The 19,750-nt window shown below is 35.9% G+C and overlaps 1 protein-coding gene across 3 annotated transcripts; it reads right to left on the bottom strand.

Annotated features, from left to right (window-relative positions):
- Positions 1-460: 460 nt before the first annotated feature.
- Positions 461-19,694, bottom strand: LOC128862692 (probable phosphorylase b kinase regulatory subunit beta). 3 transcript variants are annotated; one of them, XM_054101350.1, is made up of 16 exons: positions 19,515-19,688; positions 19,296-19,456; positions 15,447-15,865; positions 15,255-15,384; positions 15,038-15,189; positions 14,797-14,969; positions 14,347-14,722; positions 11,692-11,706; positions 4,967-5,071; positions 4,469-4,898; positions 4,263-4,405; positions 3,721-4,188; positions 3,472-3,620; positions 1,271-1,540; positions 1,009-1,084; positions 461-938 (listed from the first exon to the last, which is right to left on the bottom strand). In XM_054101350.1, the coding sequence occupies exons 1-16, from the start codon at positions 19,532-19,534 to the stop codon at positions 744-746; spliced, it is 3,282 nt and encodes a 1,093-aa protein (XP_053957325.1). In that variant the 5' UTR covers positions 19,535-19,688; the 3' UTR covers positions 461-743. The 3 variants fall into 3 exon arrangements, with proteins under 3 accessions (XP_053957325.1, XP_053957326.1, XP_053957327.1); XM_054101351.1 differs by lacking the exon at positions 11,692-11,706; XM_054101352.1 differs by lacking the exons at positions 461-938; positions 1,009-1,084; positions 1,271-1,540; ... (4 more) ...; positions 4,967-5,071; positions 11,692-11,706 and adding an exon at positions 13,940-14,014 and having other exon boundaries at positions 19,515-19,694.
- Between the last annotated feature and the right edge of the window lie 56 nt (positions 19,695-19,750).

The raw sequence follows: 19,750 nt of genomic DNA, 5'->3' as shown, positions 1-19,750 counted from the left end.
TTTATTCAGGAAGGACCTCTCGGGGCCGTGTAGTGGCCTCCAACCTCAATTTTAAGTGCGCATCCGTGCACTTGTAAAGTCGTATGATGATTTGTATATATGTATATATTATATGTTTTGGAAAAAAGTGCGCAAATTTGTATTTTGCTTTAACTGTAGTAATATTTATTTCAACTTTATTCAACTTATTTTTTAACGCATTTCAAAATAGTTAATAATCTCACACTTTGTGTAAGTAACGCATATATAAAGCTGTAGGTGGTTTTTAACAAACACAAAAGCAAATAAAAATTGTTAACATTTATGTGTGAAACATTTCTTTTGTTCAATAAATTCGAGCATGAAGAATGTGATGTAAAATACTAATGAAACTATGTTAGTTCAACGAAATGACAAATGGCAGGGCTAACTACGAAAATTGCAAAATTTAGTCGTGCTAAGGTATTTATAAAAAAAAAAAAAACAATACATAAAAACACAGCCAAAAAGTCATCAGGTTCACAGAGAGTCGAAGAGCGAGACATTTGTAAAATGAAAGAAGTTGATTGAATGGAAAACTCTACGCAAATTATGGTTGCGTGAATTTTTCTCTTGTCGTTTTGAAGTTAGTACGAATATGTAGTAAATATGTATACGAGTATATAAATGGGTCTACGAATAAGTGTGCAGATTATTTTATACTTATAGAAATTAAAAACTAAAAACTTTGGCAAGCGAGAGAAAATCCAGCGGCATGTTCGCCTTTACGAAACATGACAAGTTTCGTCATGCATTTGGTCGCCACCATTTGAGAAACCATTCTCATCTAATGTGGACAAAGCTCCACCTTGTAACACTTTATTAACAGCAGCCCGCGCTAGATAACCGGTGGTTTCGGTATAAATGAGGGCATAGAAACGGCTCATGTCATTGCCATTCTTGCACTCGATATTGTTATCCTGAAAATTATGTAGGAAATATTTCTTGTTCATGTAAAAGAAAATATGACTAGTTTTTAGTAGGAAATACCTTGCAATACATAGTGAACGCTTCGCTGAGTATGTCATCGATATCCAACGCTTGTTTGAAATGCAATTCCGGATTGCTATAATAAAATGGATACAGTATAAGGATATACGTGATATACGTACTAGCATAAATTAAGTGTATATGAAATAAGATTTGCAAAACTACTCATATTTATTTTTTTAAAAAGTAGGTTATTCATGTCTGAGTTTCCAGAGTTATGAGTAACTTTTTTCTTTCAAATAATATTCTATCTATTGCCTACCGATTCAATATCGTCGCTATAATGCACAAAAGCTCCACGGTAATTTGTCGTCTTTCTGGGCAGTCTATGCACATTAGCGTTTCTTCCACCAATAGTGAGAAAGTGATTTCACCACGACTCATATTTATTAATGTTGGTACCGCGGGAAGCATATGTCCTTGCGTTGTAATTCCTTGTGTACGTTGTAGAATTTCCCAAATCTTATTGTAGAAATGTTTCGGCACGCGACAAAGGCAACCTTCCAATTGGCGACGTTGTAAAGTAGTGAGCCTAGAATAATTTCATATGTGGTAATATTGTATTGAAATTCATATTAATATTCGTGTTAGTTTTCTTTTATCGATGGTTTTCGAGAAAAGTGACATAATTCAAAAATACAAAATACTGAGGTGGGTCAGTTTTCTAGATAATTGACGCGCCAATTCGATCACCTAACAAAACGACACTAACGCCATCTCTCAGAATTGCTTCAAGATTCGCTTATGACGCTTTTCCAGATAAAAATATATAAACGCTGTAGTTGATTTTTGCTTTTAATGGGAAAACTCCGAATTTGAGTTAATTTTGAGTTGTGTCGCTTTTCTCGAAAACCATGGATATGTACATATTTATAGTGATATTGATATTCATTTTCAATAGTTGTTCTTTACGAGCGACCTTGACATCGTATAGACACTTAAGGCACTCGACCACTGACAAACGGCAAACAGCCTCAACTCTTGTTTTGCAAAGTGATGTTGTTGTTGCTGTAACAGCACACATTACCCGAAAATCTGGATATAAATCCGGGTCGTTTCGGTAACTTAAAACCGACTGTCGTGAGATCTCATAGCCCGCTAGCCCACCGCTACTGTGGAGATATTAGGGTGCAATGAGACAGTCAAGGGTAAAGAATATAGGCCAGTAGTGCAGAGTCAACAATCCCTTTACCTAAATACCCTTTGGCTTTCCGAAGGCTAAGGAGCTGGACTAGAAGGGGAGTCGCTTTAGTTAAACGAATAGATTCGCTCAATAACATCAAAGTGACTAAGAATCATTTTGCCGACGCAAAACCGATAACAAAAGGTGCTATTTTAGTGGATTAAACCGCTAATGCAGCCGTAAATAATTTTTAATTCACGTCTGTCCAAACTCAGTAGTTCTCCGACCTCAACTTCAAAAAAACTTTACGGTACGTTTTCCACCGAGAGCCGAATGGAGAAAAGGGAAAGTGATTAGTAGATTCGATGTCGAAATCTTCACTGACGGTTCAAAGATAAGCTGTGGTATGGGAGCTGGCCTCTATTCGGAACCGCTCAACTTATCCAAATCAATTCGACTTCCTGACTATGCCAGCGTGTTCCAGGCAGAACTATTAGCAATCGGGGAATTCAAATCACTCAAATTCTACAAAGAAATTGGTGCAAGAGTAGCGGTTCGGCACTAGCCATAACAGAGGCGGTTGCAGTTACTACCCCATTCACTACAATGAAAGCATCCATTACGTCACATTACTATGCTTTAGCCGAAAGAAGGTGGAAGCAATTAACTACATTTACCACAACAAGAAAAACATGGCCATCATACAACATCCAGAGGAAAAATTACCTGTTAGGATACTCTCGCTCAAACATTTCACGTATTACTGCAACCCTTACAGGTCACTGGAAGGTAGGGGATCATGCACCCAGACTCAACCTTCTTTTCAATCCCATCTGCAGAAGCTGTCAAGGGAAGAGCGTGAAATAATGTCTTTTCCACTGTTTATGCGAATGTACAAGTTTAGCCAGAACAAGATTTCACTCTTTCGGTAAACTTTTCCTACAGCAAATTAATGAAATATCACACATAGAAATAAACATTTACTGTTATATCTGGATCTCACGAAATGAATCTGACTCAAACCAAAAAAAAAAAACAAGACATCACACGAGAACAGTGGTAATAAAACGGCGCTAATCGCCAATTAAGATTATTTCAGTAGAAACACCCAATCACTTCAACAAGAACAACAACAACCGTAGCTCTGCCTAAGTCTGCGGCGCTCGTAGTGAGCGTCGCCGCTGCCATAGTGAGCTTCGCCGCTGCCATATACCATATGAACCGTACCGTAATCATGTTCATATTGATATTCATTTTCATATCCCTAACCATATTTATGTTCATGTTCATATTCATGTTCATATTCATATTCGAATTCATATTCATAGTATCGCACTTACTTTTCATCAGCTGCCCATTCGCTTACAGTCAGCACTTTTTGCAGGAGTATACGCACTTGATAAGGCGAAAGATTTTCCAAATCAATCGATTCCTGCCCAGACATTTGCAGGTAGAGGCGCATGGCTTCCAATACCCAACCAATTCGTATCTGAAAAAATATCAAATACATTTAATTAAATCGCTGCAATTTAGAGAAAACTTCTTTCTTCTAAGTGAACACAGAAATATAAAAATATTTTTTTGCTCACCTTCAATATGCCCCTAAACATGGACGGATTTGTAGCAATCAGACGACCACAGTACAATACCACTTCCTGTTGCAGCACTGCCTGTATTACATTGTACGGCTGCACTGTCGTATACATCACATTTTTTATCTCTGCCGGTGTCATTGGTTTATCAAAATTCGTCTCTTTTTGTCCAATGACACCCACAGTTAACTCCTTGCCATTCACCAACACAGTGGTGATGAAAGGACTAATCGAATCGACAATGTGATGTAATAAAGAGGAACAGTAGCGCACTGCACGCCAATAGCGCAAAGAACCGGCACGATGATAGAGTTGTGTGAGCGCTTGGTTTACGCTCAGGCCATTTACTTCGAAATTAGGACCTTCGCGATTCAGTAGAATTCCCCACAATTGGCAGAGGCAATAAATGGACTCGGTGCTGCGCATGGTTTCAATGATATCGTGGGTAGGCTTATGCTTAAAATTCTGAAAGCGATAGCAAATAGTTGGATGGATAATTAAAAAGATATAAAAAACTTATAACGATACCAAACGCTTACGTCTAATGAAATTTTCTGTTCAACATATGTCTGGGCTTTAGGCACATCTGTCAGCGACTGATAGCCGATATACTCGTGATTGATCTGCACAAAAGCATTTTCATTGTCTGACAAGTTGCTCTGATTTATAAAATCGAGATGTTCTACAATGGAAAATAAACAGAATTTACAATTTTATTATAAAAAAAATTAATTTACACGCTTACCAATGCATGAGCTACTTATCAAATTCTGCAAACGTCCTATGCGTACCTTCATACCATCGCAATAGCCTTTTTTCAGCATTGCCAACAAATCAAGCATTTCTTTGAATTGCGGATCACGCATGTGCTCTTCGCGTATGAGCAAGCAGACGGTGGGACGGCCAGAGAGACGCCAATATTTGCCGACAAATTGCAGTTCCGTTTTAATATCATCGATCAGCAGCGCCATGTCACGATACAAATAGAAATCGGACACTTCAAAGATGAGTGGGTAGCATAAAACGGTCATGCCACAGATCCGATAGACTTTGCTAGTGCCCAATGACCCCACTGGGCGTCCGGGACGACCAGATAGGCCAACTTTGCTATTTACACCCAAGTGCTGATAAACTTTGATCAGTTCGGTGGAAGACCAAATTTGCACAGGTTCAACCTGGAAAATTTAATTCAAATTGTACTAATAAAGAATAAAATATGAAATATTTTAAAACAAGAACGTACCTCGTGCGGTGTTTGTGTTTGTATGCCATAGGTTGCCATCATCGCCTGCAGACGTTGCGATTCAGCGATCAAAACAATTTGGACTACCAGATCAGTGGCAGTGCCCTGGAATATTGGTGTTGTTAGAAGAAAAGGAAATACGTGAATGGAACTTCATTTACCACGTGAATTAAAAAAATTAAATCAAATGAAATTCAAATCAAATCAGGAAGAAAAACATATGCAAAGTTTGCTGTTAAATGCAATTACGATATATTTGTAAGTGGAATAATAAATAGCACAACTACGGAGCATCGAAGTTCACATAGAAATGTTAACGCAGAACAAGATATTAATCGAAACAATTGAAAAGTCGAGTCAGGAAAATTTTAAAATATTTGTGAATAACGGCATGCAAGTAGTTAAAAGACACAAATAAAAAACTAATTATATTAAAAATGCTTTTATAAAAAGTAAAAAAAAAATTAAGGATGCATATTTGTTATTATAATCTCCTTAAAAACATGCAAATTTGATTAGAAAACAAACTATGAATAAACTAAAAAAATAGTGATTGCTTACCGAAAAATTATCTATAAGTACACTGAGAGACCTTAAGGGGGAGCCTGGTTTATGAGGTCTAAAAATTGCATCTCTTTGCGATTTTTTTTTTTAAGGAAAAAATTAATTTAGGACTGCAAAGTTTTTTCTATCTTTTAATGAACATTTAAAAAGTATAAAAAATTTTTGTACTGGTTAAAATAAGTTGAAAAAAATGTTTAACATAGAAATTAGTAGAGCGCTGCAACGCTGGAGTTTCCAACTGGCGTACAAGATACAGCTCGTAATTATTGTATTATCTAAAGCAAAAAATTCAAATGGATTTCTAATTATCATGATTTTTTATTCTAGATGAACTAAGAAAACTGAGAGAAATTCCAAAATTTCAACTTTTTGGTGGTTTTAAAGAAAAAAAATGCCTTTCTATAAAAAAAAATTCACTTCAACTATAAAAATGTTGAAGACATTTTTTTATCTATTTTGTTAGTTCAAATAGAAGAGAATTTAATACTGAGGGGAACAAACTATGATTCATTTCAAAAGGTTCATTAGTTTTTTTTCATTCATGTACGCCAATTCAAAGAAATCATAAAAATGAAAAGTCGAGAAAAGAAGATAAAGTTTGTACTATAGCTGTCCGGTCACAGCGTAACTACCTAACGCTCGCCTACCTTTGGCTTTGTATCTACGGAAATATTGAGAATTAGGCTCTGTAACTTTATGTGAATATTCTGAAATATATTAGGAATCGCTTAAAACAAAAAAAAAAACAAAAATTGATTTTTTAGACCTTATAAACCAGGCTCCCCCCTTAAAATGAGCAATCGAGAAGAGAGTGCACCCGTTGGATGGGGAAGGGAAATAGAGTACTGTGGCGAAATATGTACTCTCAAAATCATTTTTTTACCATGATTTACCAATTTTTTTTTATAATACGGAGGGTGTAACATATTATTTGAGAATATGGAAATATTCTGCATTTTTATTAATGAAAGTAAAAACAGAATTATAAAAGCACAACATATTGATAAGTTTTGACTATTTATTTACAATACTTATTTTTAAACTTCAAATATTTTTTTTTTTTTATAAAAGTTCATTCATGGTAAGCCAAGCTTTAAGCTTTATACAAGATTTATAAAAACTTAGGAAATTTTCATCACAATTTCGATTTTTTTAATTCAATCATAAAAATTTAGGTACGCAATTGAAATTGCATTAAATTTTAGTTTAGTAAAAACCAAGTTTTAAATAGCTCAAATTCTCGTGTAACGAATATGCAGAACATTTTTCTGATCTGGAGAAAATGCGTAACACCGCCAACGAAAAAAAGGATACAAAATCAACGAGAATTTTTAGCCACTTCAAACTTCTACTTTATTATACTCAAGGCGCATTTATTAAAGGTGGTGGCACTAGACCAACAACAATGTTTTGAACAAGCAAAGTAGAAAACAAAGAAAGAATTCGCCTTGTTTCATTCTAGGCCGACAGCCACGTGGACACAACGAGCAAAAGCCAAGTCAAGATTCGTCTTGATTATACTAAATTAAATGCGCTATAAAGCTGCAATGCACCAAAATTTTGATCTAAATTACATGAATGTAAAAAAAAATTGAGCACAAAGTTCATACGATTTTTTGTTCCAGAATGAAACTTATTTTTATAAAAAAGGAAATAACTAAAATTAATAAAATAAAATGTGGTCAAAACTTATAAGAATGGTTTACTCACTTTATATGAAGGCGTAGGCTTGAACTAATTACTAACTACTACTTATAATTACTAGCAATATTGCATTTCGATTTCATACACATTTACATTCATTTGTGATCACATGATTAAACTACTTTAACTTTTTACAAGATTCGCAATATTTACATGCTAGTTTTGTTTATAAAAATATTGATTGTTGCATAAAAAAACCTTATAAATCAAAGTTACAAATTTTGTACAAAATTTAGAAAAATTTAACGAATTTCAAAAAAAAAAATCATCAATATAGTTTAAATCAGAATTTTCAGAAAACTTCTGGTTAAACAATTCAATTCAATTTCGATAATAAGGTGCAAGTTCGACGTCGTTTAAAAAATGCATTGATTTTTGACTAGTATTTGTTTTTTGTGCCAAAACATTTTCAGGTCACAAAAGATCTTAAAGGTCGAAGTGTTAATCTCCTCGTGTTCTATTTTATTTTATTTTATTTTATTCTATTCTATTCTATTCTATTCTATTCTATTCTATTCTATTCTATTCTATTCTATTCTATTCTATTCTATTCTATTCTATTCTATTCTATTCTATTCTATTCTATTCTATTCTATTCTATTCTATTCTATTCTATTCTATTCTATTCTATTCTATTCTATTATTCTATTCTATTCTATTCTATTCTATTCTATTCTATTCTATTCTATTCTATTCTATTCTATTCTATTATTCTATTCTATTCTATTCTATTCTATTCTATCCTATTCTATTCTATTATACGAGGGGTGCCTTTTATTTGGCAGGATTTGGCAACCCTGGTGTTGCAATCTGGCAACTGACAGCTGTATCGCAAAGTTTGACATTTTTTGGCTTTTACGTAATCAGAACGTTTTAAAATATCAGCGCTATTTGCGTTGTTTACAGTAACTTAAAAGATTCATCTCGGTCCAAAAATGGAATTAAATCCTGAACATTTTCGTGCGATTATTTTTTACAACTTTCGACGTGGATTAACTCAGCAACATTGCATGGATGAACTTAATTCATTTTTTGGCGATGAAGCTCCATCAAGGACCAGTGTTTATCGATGGTATGGTGAATTCAATCGTGGTCGTAGTTCACTCCAAGACGAATTTCGTGAAGGTCGTCCAAAATCAGTTGTTGTTCCGAAAACCATTGATGCTGGGCGCGAACTGATATTGCAAGATCGTCATGTGACCTATCGTGAGATTGAGATAATCTTAGGCATTAGTGGGACCAGCATACATTCAATATTGCATAAACATTTAACTGTCAAAAAAATTTGTTCGCGTTGGATCCCACACAATTTGCCAATCGCTCAAAAAAAGGCTCGTGTCGATTGGTCGAAGGAAATGCTCAAAAAAATACGATCGCGGGGCTTCGAAACACGTCTATGACATCGTGACAGGTGATTCATGATTTTACGCGTATGAGCCCGAAAGTAAACAGCAATCGACTGTATGGGTGTTTCAAGATGAGCCAAATCCAACAAAAGTTGTTCGCGCACGAAGCACTTCCAAGCAAATGGTCGCCTGTTTTTTCGGAAAAACTGGACATGTCGCAACCGTACCACTAGAACAACGCAGAACAGTAAATTCTGAGTGGTACAGAACCATTCGTTTGCCACTTGTCTTCCAAGAAATTAGGAAAACCAATCGCCAAAGACGGATCACTCTTCACCAGGACAATGCGAGCTCTCACACATCGGCTCAAACAACTGCATTTTTGAGCATCCAAAACATCGAATTAATGGGTCATCCGCCGTATAGTCCTAACTTGGCACCGAATGACTTCTTTTTATTCCTGTACGTAAAAAGCAAACTGAGAGGTCAACGTTTTTCGACACCTGAAGAAGCGCTTGCGGCATTCAGAATGCATGTTTTGGAGGTACCTCATTCAGAGTGGCAAAAGTGCTTCGACAATTGGTTCAAACGCATGCAATAAAGTGATTTTCGATGATTAAAATTTGTTTTTGTTCTCTAATCCCGACATATAAAAGGCACCCCTCGTATTCTATTCTATTCTAGAGCAATACGCTATTAATCTCAATCCTTCTCAGCAGTTAAATCAGTGGAAAATTTCACTTTATCACGCTTCTATATTACTCACTTGTGTGTTTGGGCTTGAGAGTGATTGAAATTCAAAAATGCAACTACACAGATTAACAGTTGGCTATGAATTATGAACAGTTGTCTATGAATTGTAAGTGCAGCTGGAAACGATCTTACAGCTACAGAGCCATGAAATTGAAGGCAAACGTTCGCACGATAATCAAATCTACGCTACCGGAACGACCCTGAGTTATATCTGGCCAAGGAGTAGCAACTCCAGCAGCATTCTTCGAACATATATAGGGAATTTTTATGCTGCTGCAACAACAAAAGTGATGCTTTGAAGAAAAAATACAGGGCCCTTAAAGCGGAAAATCAGAAACTGTTAACAAGGTCTTGGAAAAATATGTTGGGAGAATGGGCGCGCCACAGAGGCTGTCATAGAAGTGAAATTGTATTTCATTATGGGATGTCTGTGCAATCTAACAGTCACATTAGATAAATAGATCTTTTACGAGGTTTGTACTTCGATCTCCTGGTCTTTTGAGCCCTCACTCAGAATAGAGCTTGGTTGGATTGAGCGTATGTGCCTTTCTTCTGGCTGCAGTTGGCCCAGATGTGTCAACCTTCTCCCCGCTATGGCGCTGCATTCAAGGAGAAGTCCTTGTCTCCTGGGATTGGTCGCAGAAACGACAAGAATCAGTGGACCAAATCCCGATCACGTACAAGATGACTACGCAGTTGCAGCAGCTTGTGAGAATGCCCGTGTGCATGCTCAGTTTATCCTTAGGGAAGATTATGAGTTTTTTAAACTTTTTTTGGTTGAACCCCCTCAATGAGATTTTCGCCTGGTATCATAGTTTGGTGCCAGCAAACCTCCCTTAGCTCTGCTCTTCACTCATAAGTTTCTACTTGATGGTATGTTATCCCATATCAAGGAAGGGCTCGAGTCCTATTAATAGTGAGGCATCAAACTTTCTCGCCAATTCGTCCGCTACTTCGTCGCCAGTCATACTCCTGTGCCATGGGACCCAAATTAACCGGATGCGATTGTGCGTTATTAGTAGAATCAGTTTTTCGATACACTCAAGGGCCAGTGAGGTCTTAATCTCACAAGATAATAGAGCCTCAAAATGGCAATTCGCTCATTCCGGAAATTTCTGCCTAAGTTTATCTCTGCAAATAGGCCGATGACATGCATATCCGCTAGGATGCTAGGAAAACTATCCATCGGCACAGTACGTTTGGCTCAGAGGCCATATACGAGTATTTCAGTGCCTATGCCTTCTGGAGTCTTCGAGCCAAATGTGTACAGTGCACGGTTCACTCCTACAGTTTCCTTTCAAATGCAGGTCTACTCCAGTTTACCTTATTATCAAGTTCAATTCTGAACTTCTTTTCGAATTTGATGACTTTAGTCATATCATCTCTGAGTAGCTGAGTAAGTGAGAGCTGCAGCCTCAGCAATTCTATTTTTTTAAATGACATCACTTTATAATATCCATGGTCTCAATTGTGAACAACAGATATAACGCTACAAAACGGATACAGCAACAGCACTCTATACATCTTCCCGTACCCAATGAGTCTACTTTCAACCCGATTAAAATCTAAAATTTTACGTTTTGACCACTCGCACAGTCTTATTATTTATGCTTCTTTAAATTTAATTTAATTTGTTTTTTTTTTTTTAATTTCATTTTTAATAACCTTGATTATGTAATGATTTCTTCGATTTATGCCTGATTATTGGCTGCATGGAAGTGTCAGGCAAAACTTTTATAAAGGAAATAAATCTCTACAATTCAATTCCATAACGATTAAAGTACTAAAAGATAAGTCAACTAAGTTTTGTATTTATAAGTACAAAGTAGTAATGGAGTTATGCGGGAATATTACCTCCTTAGCATCCAGTATTAGCGGTATCCGCGGTCTCTAGTTGCGTATAAATTGTTTTTAATGGTTAGTAGTGGATGCAAAAATGAAGGTTGTTGGTTAATGTCATAACATATCTAAAGTTATAGCACAAGTACATATGTATATAGAATTTTAGGTTAGTTTATTTTCTTACTAAAAGGTGCGTTCGACTATTTGGTATTTAGATATATGTTTTTCTTCATCTACTTATGCATTTACGTTTGTATGTACAAGTATGTGATGTCCGCTGTCAGTACATGTATGTATGTATGTATGTATGTACGTGTGTGTGTGTGTGTGTGTGCCTATGCATGTATAAAACAAACGCAAGGTAGAGTGAAGTATTTAAATTTGTTTTTGCAACTATTTGTGTTAACTAAAAAATAAACCACGATACTTTGAAACAAAACGTGTACAAACAAAAGTCAAAGCCACGCAAGGACCCAAGGAAAACCTTTTTTTGGTTTTCTTTTTTTTGTTACTTACAGTGCCCGGTTTGGCCTAAGTGGGGATGAAAAAGTAAAAAAAAAAACAGTTTTGTAGATAGAAAAATTATATATAAGTTGATAAAACTAAGATGCGTTAGGGAAAGGTAGTATACAATTTAGTTTTATGTTTTATGTTTTTTGGTGTGCTTAATTTTTTCGTGTAAATGTGTCAAATTAGTAGTGTAAAAGCAATAATATAATTTTAGGCTTTTTGTTAATTTACATAATTTAGTTTTCGTTTCCCATAACAGAGTTTGTCTTTATTCGAAATTTCCACTTTCCCAAAATGCTTTGCCATTAGCTGATTCGGCTGAAACAGCACCAATTGTTTGACGCTCAAAAGTCTTCTATTTCTTCAGTATCCGTTTGCCCGCATAACATACGAATCATATAGTAGCACTTTTGGTGTTTTTTTTTCGGTTATTTGCACAAGTAGAAGAATCATAAAGCACTCTTATACAGCAAAGAATTTTCCACCCCCTCTGTGCAAGGTTTATACCATTTTTCTTGAATGAAATCACAGAAAGTGCCCCAATGCAAATCTCAAAATTGAGATAGCTGTAATTTTTAAACATCTTTCCTTGTTAAAATTTCTATAAAACGAAAAGAAACTGCATCAACTCATTGAAATTCAATTAAGGCTTCAGGTTGTCTTCTAGCTGGCTGTGCTGTTTAGAAAAACAAATGATAAGTAAGACAAAAAGCATGGCTGACGATACACAAAGCGATCGACAAAGCAACCAAAAACTATGATGCGACAACAAAACCAAGCTGAACCAGATACAAAGAACAGCATGTATCTTAACGGTAAGCCGTTCTTACAACAAATTAAAGAGATCTCAGACATCGAGATAAAGGATTTGCTTTTATACTTGGACCTCACTAAATGGATCTGACTTGGAAACAAAAAAAAAAAAGACATCCTCACACGAGACAGTGAAGCGGTGCTGGTCACTAATTAGGATTATTTCAGTGGAAATATTCAACCACTCCAACAACAACAACAACACAACTACTAACGTATTATTGTTTTGCAGGTTAAACTCGCACATTTTCAGAATTAGCCTCGACTTGTCTAATTTATGTTTTATGTATCAAGAATTCCTTGGCTAAATCTCTTCTCAATTGATTCCTTAAATCAATTTAATTTTAGAATTTTGTAGACTAATACTAAATTTTTTCGAGCACTCAAAGAAATCATAAGCAATAATTAAAATAAATAAATGAAAAGGGGGAAAAATTATGAGGAAAAAGGAAAAAAAATTCAAGAATTCCTTGGCTAAATCTCTTCTCAATTGATTCCTTAAATCAATTTAATTTTAGAGTTTTGTAGACTAATACTAAATTTTTTCGAGCATTCAAAGAAATCATAAGCAATAATTAAAATAAATAAATGAAAAGGGGGAAAAAATTATGTTGAAAAAACTCTCAAAATTCTGGACCAAATAAAAAATTTAATTCATGAAATTAGTTAGAAGCACAATAAGCTAAAACATAATTTGTGAAAATACTGACTATTAGCCTAACTAACCAAATAAAAACAATTGCAAACCTACAATCACATTTAAAAATGTGAGGTTAGTACGACATTTTTTCGCATCCTATCGAGTCCCCTTTTATGAAATTAGTTAGAAGCACAATAAGCTAAAACATAATTTGTGAAAATACTAACAAACCTTTATTAGCCTTGTTATAGTGGGTATGTAAATGTGAGCACCCAAACTGGATTTCTTTTAGACTAATTTTAAATACCGCCAGCTGGTATAAAAATACAAAGCAAGCAACTAGGCGAAAGCATGCTTTTGTCTCGCCTATTGATTGGATTTTTTCATTTACAATTTTTTAGTTTCTTATATATGTACAAATGCACCCTAAAACGCTATGATATGTTTACAAATTTTCTTATTTTTCTGTTTTGTTTCACAAGACAAATATTTTATATTACACTTATACTTATTTTTGACTCACATTTATAAAAGCGATGCACAATTTTTTTAACCACTTTGCAACTGAATGTAGGAGAAATGTGTGTATAGAACTTAACTGCATTAAAAATTAAATATATTTGATATCTGTCCGTAGCACAAGACGTGAAACAAGACGCAACACAACAAAAAAATAGGTATAGTGCATTGTCGAAGAGTAAGCTGAAGATCAGTGATTTGACATTCGTACTATAAATCTATACGAGCATAGTGTTCAGTGTATTCAGTGTGCGACTACTACTTTGTACAACAAAGGGAAATTAAAAAGAGAAAGCACTAGAATTTTGCACTTTCAAGAATTCGACTTACGGTATGTTTGTCATCGATGGCTTTTCCCTGCCATTATGTACGTGTATTATGTAACCAATTTACATGTTATTTAGGATATTGTAAAGGAATTGTAAGGTATATCACAAAAACATATAAAAAATATATAGAATAGCCAATTGTATTATTAAAAAATATACATATTAAATAGTTCCGAATTGTTTTGTTTGAATATTTGTTAAATTTAATTAATCAGTGGTCAGTAAACTCTGGCTTTAAATTAATTATCTTCATTATTAACATCTATTATCAGTTATGTTTTTCTATGAAAAGCGTATCCTAGCAAATATCACACCAATTGGTTTTAGTAAACGTATGTTAATTTAAAATTTAAGACCCACCTGAAAGGCCGAGTAGCGACCACCGCGTCGTGGACGATTGTAGCTGGGTAAATAACGGCGTATTGGATCTAATTCGTTGATATGCAAAAGACCAGCAGTAAGCAGTTGTGCTATAATAAACATCGACTGGCCCCAAAGAAAGAGCGATTGTGATGGTGCACGTACATAGGATCCCTCACCATCTGGTGCATAATACATGGTAACCACCGGATCACCATTCACGTCAGTGTGCAGGCAATTGCGCAATTCATTTTGATATTCTTCAATTTGTTCTGAATTGCTCTTGAAAACGCCATCAATGATCATTTCTATATAAAATAGTGGCCACTCACATTCGTGACCTTCGAAGTCTTTAAGTTCACCAATGTGGTAATAACTAAAATGAATTCAAATATATATTTCAGGTAGTGTACAATTTTTTATAAACAAATAAATTCAGTTTATACCAACCGTCTATCCTTTTCTTCCAATTTGCTAAGAAACCCATCGCGGCTGAAGCGCTTAAAACCACGCTTTCCACGTAAGCGCGTGATAACATTGTGTTTGGTTTGCTCCACTAGACGCTCTTCGTGCGATGCAAAGGCGGGAAAGGATAATGTAAGCAACAGCGAAGAATCAACGCCCTACAAGATGGAGTAGAAGGTATTTGTGAGTTTAGGTGAAATATACTATGCATTAAAATTTTGACTACCTTAGAACTTGATTCTCTGGGCAGCATTGTTTCGAATATGCTGCGATTACGATTATGCGCATCAATATCAACATAAACCACACTCCATGAGGCGCCCTTTTCACCAAATAAATTACAACCGTTGATGGCTTCCAAAGCAGATTTAGCCATGCCTACAAAAAATGTTTACTTTCAATATCAAGTAGTTAAATTGTTATTGTAGATTAGAGTCAATTACCAATGGACGAAGCGTGTATTTCTGGTGTGCCATTGTTGTATTTGGAGCCACGTTCCCACATGCCGTAGTCGGGAATACGATATGCGCGCTCAACATAATAAACCAGATTCTGCACAAAGGCCACTTCGTCCTACAAATAAAATACAATATAAAGTTTTTTTTAAGTTTTCACTTATTTCGTATTTTGCTCACTTGTGTATAAATAATTTGCAAACCAGATGTGATCATTTGCACCAGAAAGATTATATATAGCGATACCAAGTCGATTTGTAGGTGATTGTAGGCATCATCCGGGTAAACTTCTTCACCAGTATGCAAATGAAATTTACTATGCAAGGCATATTGATTCGATTGGCGCTGTTTAAAAACTTCCACACGACGAGCCTGCTTTACCCAGCACTCCAGAATGCCGCGCATACATTTCACCGTCGATTGACCCAATTCATACGATTTGCCGCGATCATCGTCAATGCGGCGATAGGCTTGATATAAACTCCAAACGGCCGCTGCGCAATATACACTATCACGTACAGAGCCCACCTCATGATCGGTGCTCATAACGGGAAAAAGACCCGTTATGGGGCTTTGGAAGCGAAGTAGTTGCCGCTTTACTGTGAAAAAAAAAAAGATAATTCAAATAAATATTATATATACATATTGATGTTCCGTTGTGGCAATTTAGAAAATCAAATACACAATCTTTTAGCTTTAGTTTATTTCACGTATATTCACTTACATATATCCATACGCATTACTCGTCGTTTTAAAAATATTTTATGTTTATTTTTATAAAGGTTTACATAACATATTTTATGTTTCCCGCTTCATGAATGAATTTACGTTCTCTGGATTAATTCACATTTTGGTCCATAGGTCAGATGCCACACCTCCCCATATTTAGATACGGGGAATGCTGCTGGAGTGGCAGTCCTTGGCCTTCGGTAACGTAGAACCGACTGTGATGGGAACGAACAAGGTCCTCAATCGCTTGCCGGCAGCATTTGGGGCAAAGACAAAGAAATGTTGCTATCGATATTTAAGGCAATAGGCCGGCCGGTTCTAAACTATGCTGCGCCTGTCTGGTAGCCTGGAATCAGTTTTGGCAGGTCTGTAGATCTTCCACTGCGAATCACTGATTCCAGGCTACCAGAATTCGCAGTGGACGACCTACAGACCTGCCAAAACACTGCCATAAGGGCTGCGACAGGAAGTCTTCTGATGTCCCCAATACAACATCTTCATGACTAGGACCGTATGCTACCTGTGAAGAAGCATAATAAACTGCTCAGCAATTAGTTCCTGCTAGGGTGTTACCACAGGTATCACCCATGCAGAGACCTGCTTGAGCCTGGGCCACCTCCCAGGCATGCCAGGAGGCACCTACTCAATTACGCGGACGAGATCTAGGACAAAACAGGCTGACAACTACTGTATCGGACAGTGTACAGACAGACAACCAACGACATTCATCGGGAGACTATTAGCACCTTCTTAAACTCCCGACCCCCGAATGCCGTTATCGGAGTCAAATCACCACCCATTGCAGACGAAGAGCTCCAACTTCCAAACGAGTCCCGCGTATTCTTGCCACAACTACGTTGTGGAGACTGTAGCAGGTTAAACTCCTACTTATCCAGAACCGACCCCGACATACTAAACATATTTCCGGCATGCGAAGGCACCCCGCACGACACTAACCACCTTGTCCCATCAAACCCACTCATCTAACACCCCTCTCCCTCTGGACCCAACCTATCGAAACTGCAAGTTTCCTAGGCCTACCGTTAGATGAGCTAGATGAAGACGACCGGCGATTACACTACACTGACAGGGCAAAGTTACCGCTACAACAACAACAATGAAAACCAACCCTGTATCAGCGCATGCAAGAGAGTTTCTGAGCGCTCAAAAGATCGAGTTAACGGCCTTGATTTGGCACCTAATGATTTCTCTTTGTGCCCGAACATGAAAAATAAAATGCAAGTTCAACGTTTCAACGCCTGAAAAAGCTGTTGAGCCTTTAAACAACTCGATTTGGAGGTATCCACTTCTGAGTGACAAAGTGCTTTGGAAATTGGTTCAAACGAATGCAGAAATATATTTGCTTCCTAGGAAAATATTTTGGAAAACAATAAAGTTATTTGTATTATTATTTTACTGTGTGTGCATATGCGTAAAAAGCATGATTCAATTATACAAGGTTAGGTAAGTAAGCAGCTTTCTCGCTTCCTCTTGACAAATCGGCTCCCTTATTTGAAAACATGTTGCTTCTTTACAAATATACGTACATGACTTATGAAAAAACTTTTAAATTGTAGTAAAAATTAAACTTTTGGTGCAAATTATTATGTCGGCAACACCGTTTCCATTTTGACGCTTCGCCTTATTCATTATTCGTTGAAAATTGTAAACATTCAAACTGTAAACATTTGAGTAAGTATCATATTACGAATTAATATTCAAATTAATAACGTTTTTAATTATTTGGGTCGATGGTGGTCGTGCTTCTGAAATAGTCGGATAGACAAGCAGTTATCAAGGTCACCTCGGATATAAGGGAAAACTTCAAAATAAAGTCCGAGGACATATACAGACTGAACGAGCTGGCGAGTACAACCACTACAATATTCCAATTATGTGGGTGTCATGAAAGAACGTAAAAAATAAAGGAATATTTAAAAGAAGTACTAAAGTACTAAAAGAAGTATTTTATCCCTTAGCAGCACTCACAATATATATACCTATACTAGCAAATTGTGCACTGAAATACGTAGATCCATAAATTGAGTCGGCAATTGTAAATGCTTTTTTCATAAGATAGCAAAATAATAAAATAAATTCCTAGTTACTGTAAAAGAAACGGACCCAGTTAGTTTCGTCGGCCTCAACATTACCACGATCAACTAATATTGAAGTATTTCGTGCTGTTAATAGAAAGCGTTAAGTTATTCAGAAATGAGTAATATATGCATTCATTCACCTAATAAATATCTTCGTAATCTATATTTAAATTCCATAGGACTAGGATTGTCAAACAACCCGCCTTTGGCACGCATCGCCCCGAAAAAATGCTCCAGTACATCCTGGTTTAATCGATAAGTCAGAATGAATTAAAGCAGTACTTTTCCTGAACATAACGATATAAGTCCCTGAGGGACTTTTTGCTTAGTTGTATGCCTCTTTGAAAAGTCTGAAATTCGTCCATAAGCGCGTGTTTCATCGTTCAAGGCGTCCATCTGACTTATAATTTCATCCTGCTGGTCCAAGTCCATCCCATAGGGCTTTTTTGCAGCAGCAGTTTGAAAATTCGAAAACTTTGTATTGAAAATATCGAACCAATCACCGTATAAATGAACTCTGCTGTTTCCATGGGCTGATACATATCGAACCCTATGAATCATGAGTAAAAAGTACTTTTATTTTTTAGGTTAATTTTTATATTTCAAAAACTCAGTGAGTTTCTTCTTGGCGAGTAGTATAGGAATTCTTATGACGTAAAATTTAACTGTAAACAATAATACGCTTAGATATTTTCAATTACAGCGCAAGTTTGCTCACAATCAGCTCACTCATTAAAATGGTTGCCCTCAAAAGGTCATTTATTATATTGATTAAATTAAAACCGCATTTGTATCGGCGCGAAGCCGGCAATGTAAACAAATGCGGACGAAAACACGAAAAGCTAAAATAATATTATATTGTTATTGTTTCGCTAGATAGAGCAGCAACAACATGAGCTTTTCTGCGGGCATCTATGGCGAAAAATGCATGTAAACAAATCAACCAACCCGAAAGATGGATTTGAGAAAATAATGCTATGCATTTTTCAAATGTGTAAAAATAACTAATTGACAACTCGAAGCAATAAGCAGCACAGGTTGTCGTTTGAGCATATAAAAGCGAGCGTCTTGCGACAAAATGCTACCGTATTACAAATTATATAACGTAAGCATTTGTCAATTCAGTGCATGACCAAGTAAAGTATTTATTATTATTATTTAGTACAAACAAAACACACACTGTGCGTAGTAAAGTACTTACCAATTCCATAATATATATCTAATTGTTTCACTGTGTCTTCATAGTTTGAGGTCTTAAGAAACTGATCTAAATGTATGTCCTCAAGACTAGCTTGCCTTCCCGCGGACGATGGAGCGCCAGATGTTGCTAAACTACCTGGCGTGGGCAACGTAATGCTTAGCCTACAAGAAATGGTCAACTTGTAGATTTTTTTCAACTTTTATTTAATGATAAACTTACGTCTTTGGTAATTCACGCATATTGATTGTGTATGATTAATTTAATTTCGTCTTATACTGCGTTCCTTAGAAATTATAATCGGTAGCAAAGTAACAGCACGAACTCGGAAAATTAAAATACCCTTGCTTTCAATTATAAGTCAAACTTGACGTATCCTGCTCGCGAACAAAAATGGAAAAGCACTAAGGAGTTGCCACGCTGTGGAATTACGAATTTTATTAATGTGTCAGTTAATT

This window comes from Anastrepha ludens, chromosome 5 (genome assembly GCF_028408465.1).
Source record: "Anastrepha ludens isolate Willacy chromosome 5, idAnaLude1.1, whole genome shotgun sequence".
Classification (NCBI taxonomy): domain Eukaryota; kingdom Metazoa; phylum Arthropoda; class Insecta; order Diptera; family Tephritidae; genus Anastrepha; species Anastrepha ludens.
This window is presented reverse-complemented; position numbering and strand designations above follow the sequence as displayed.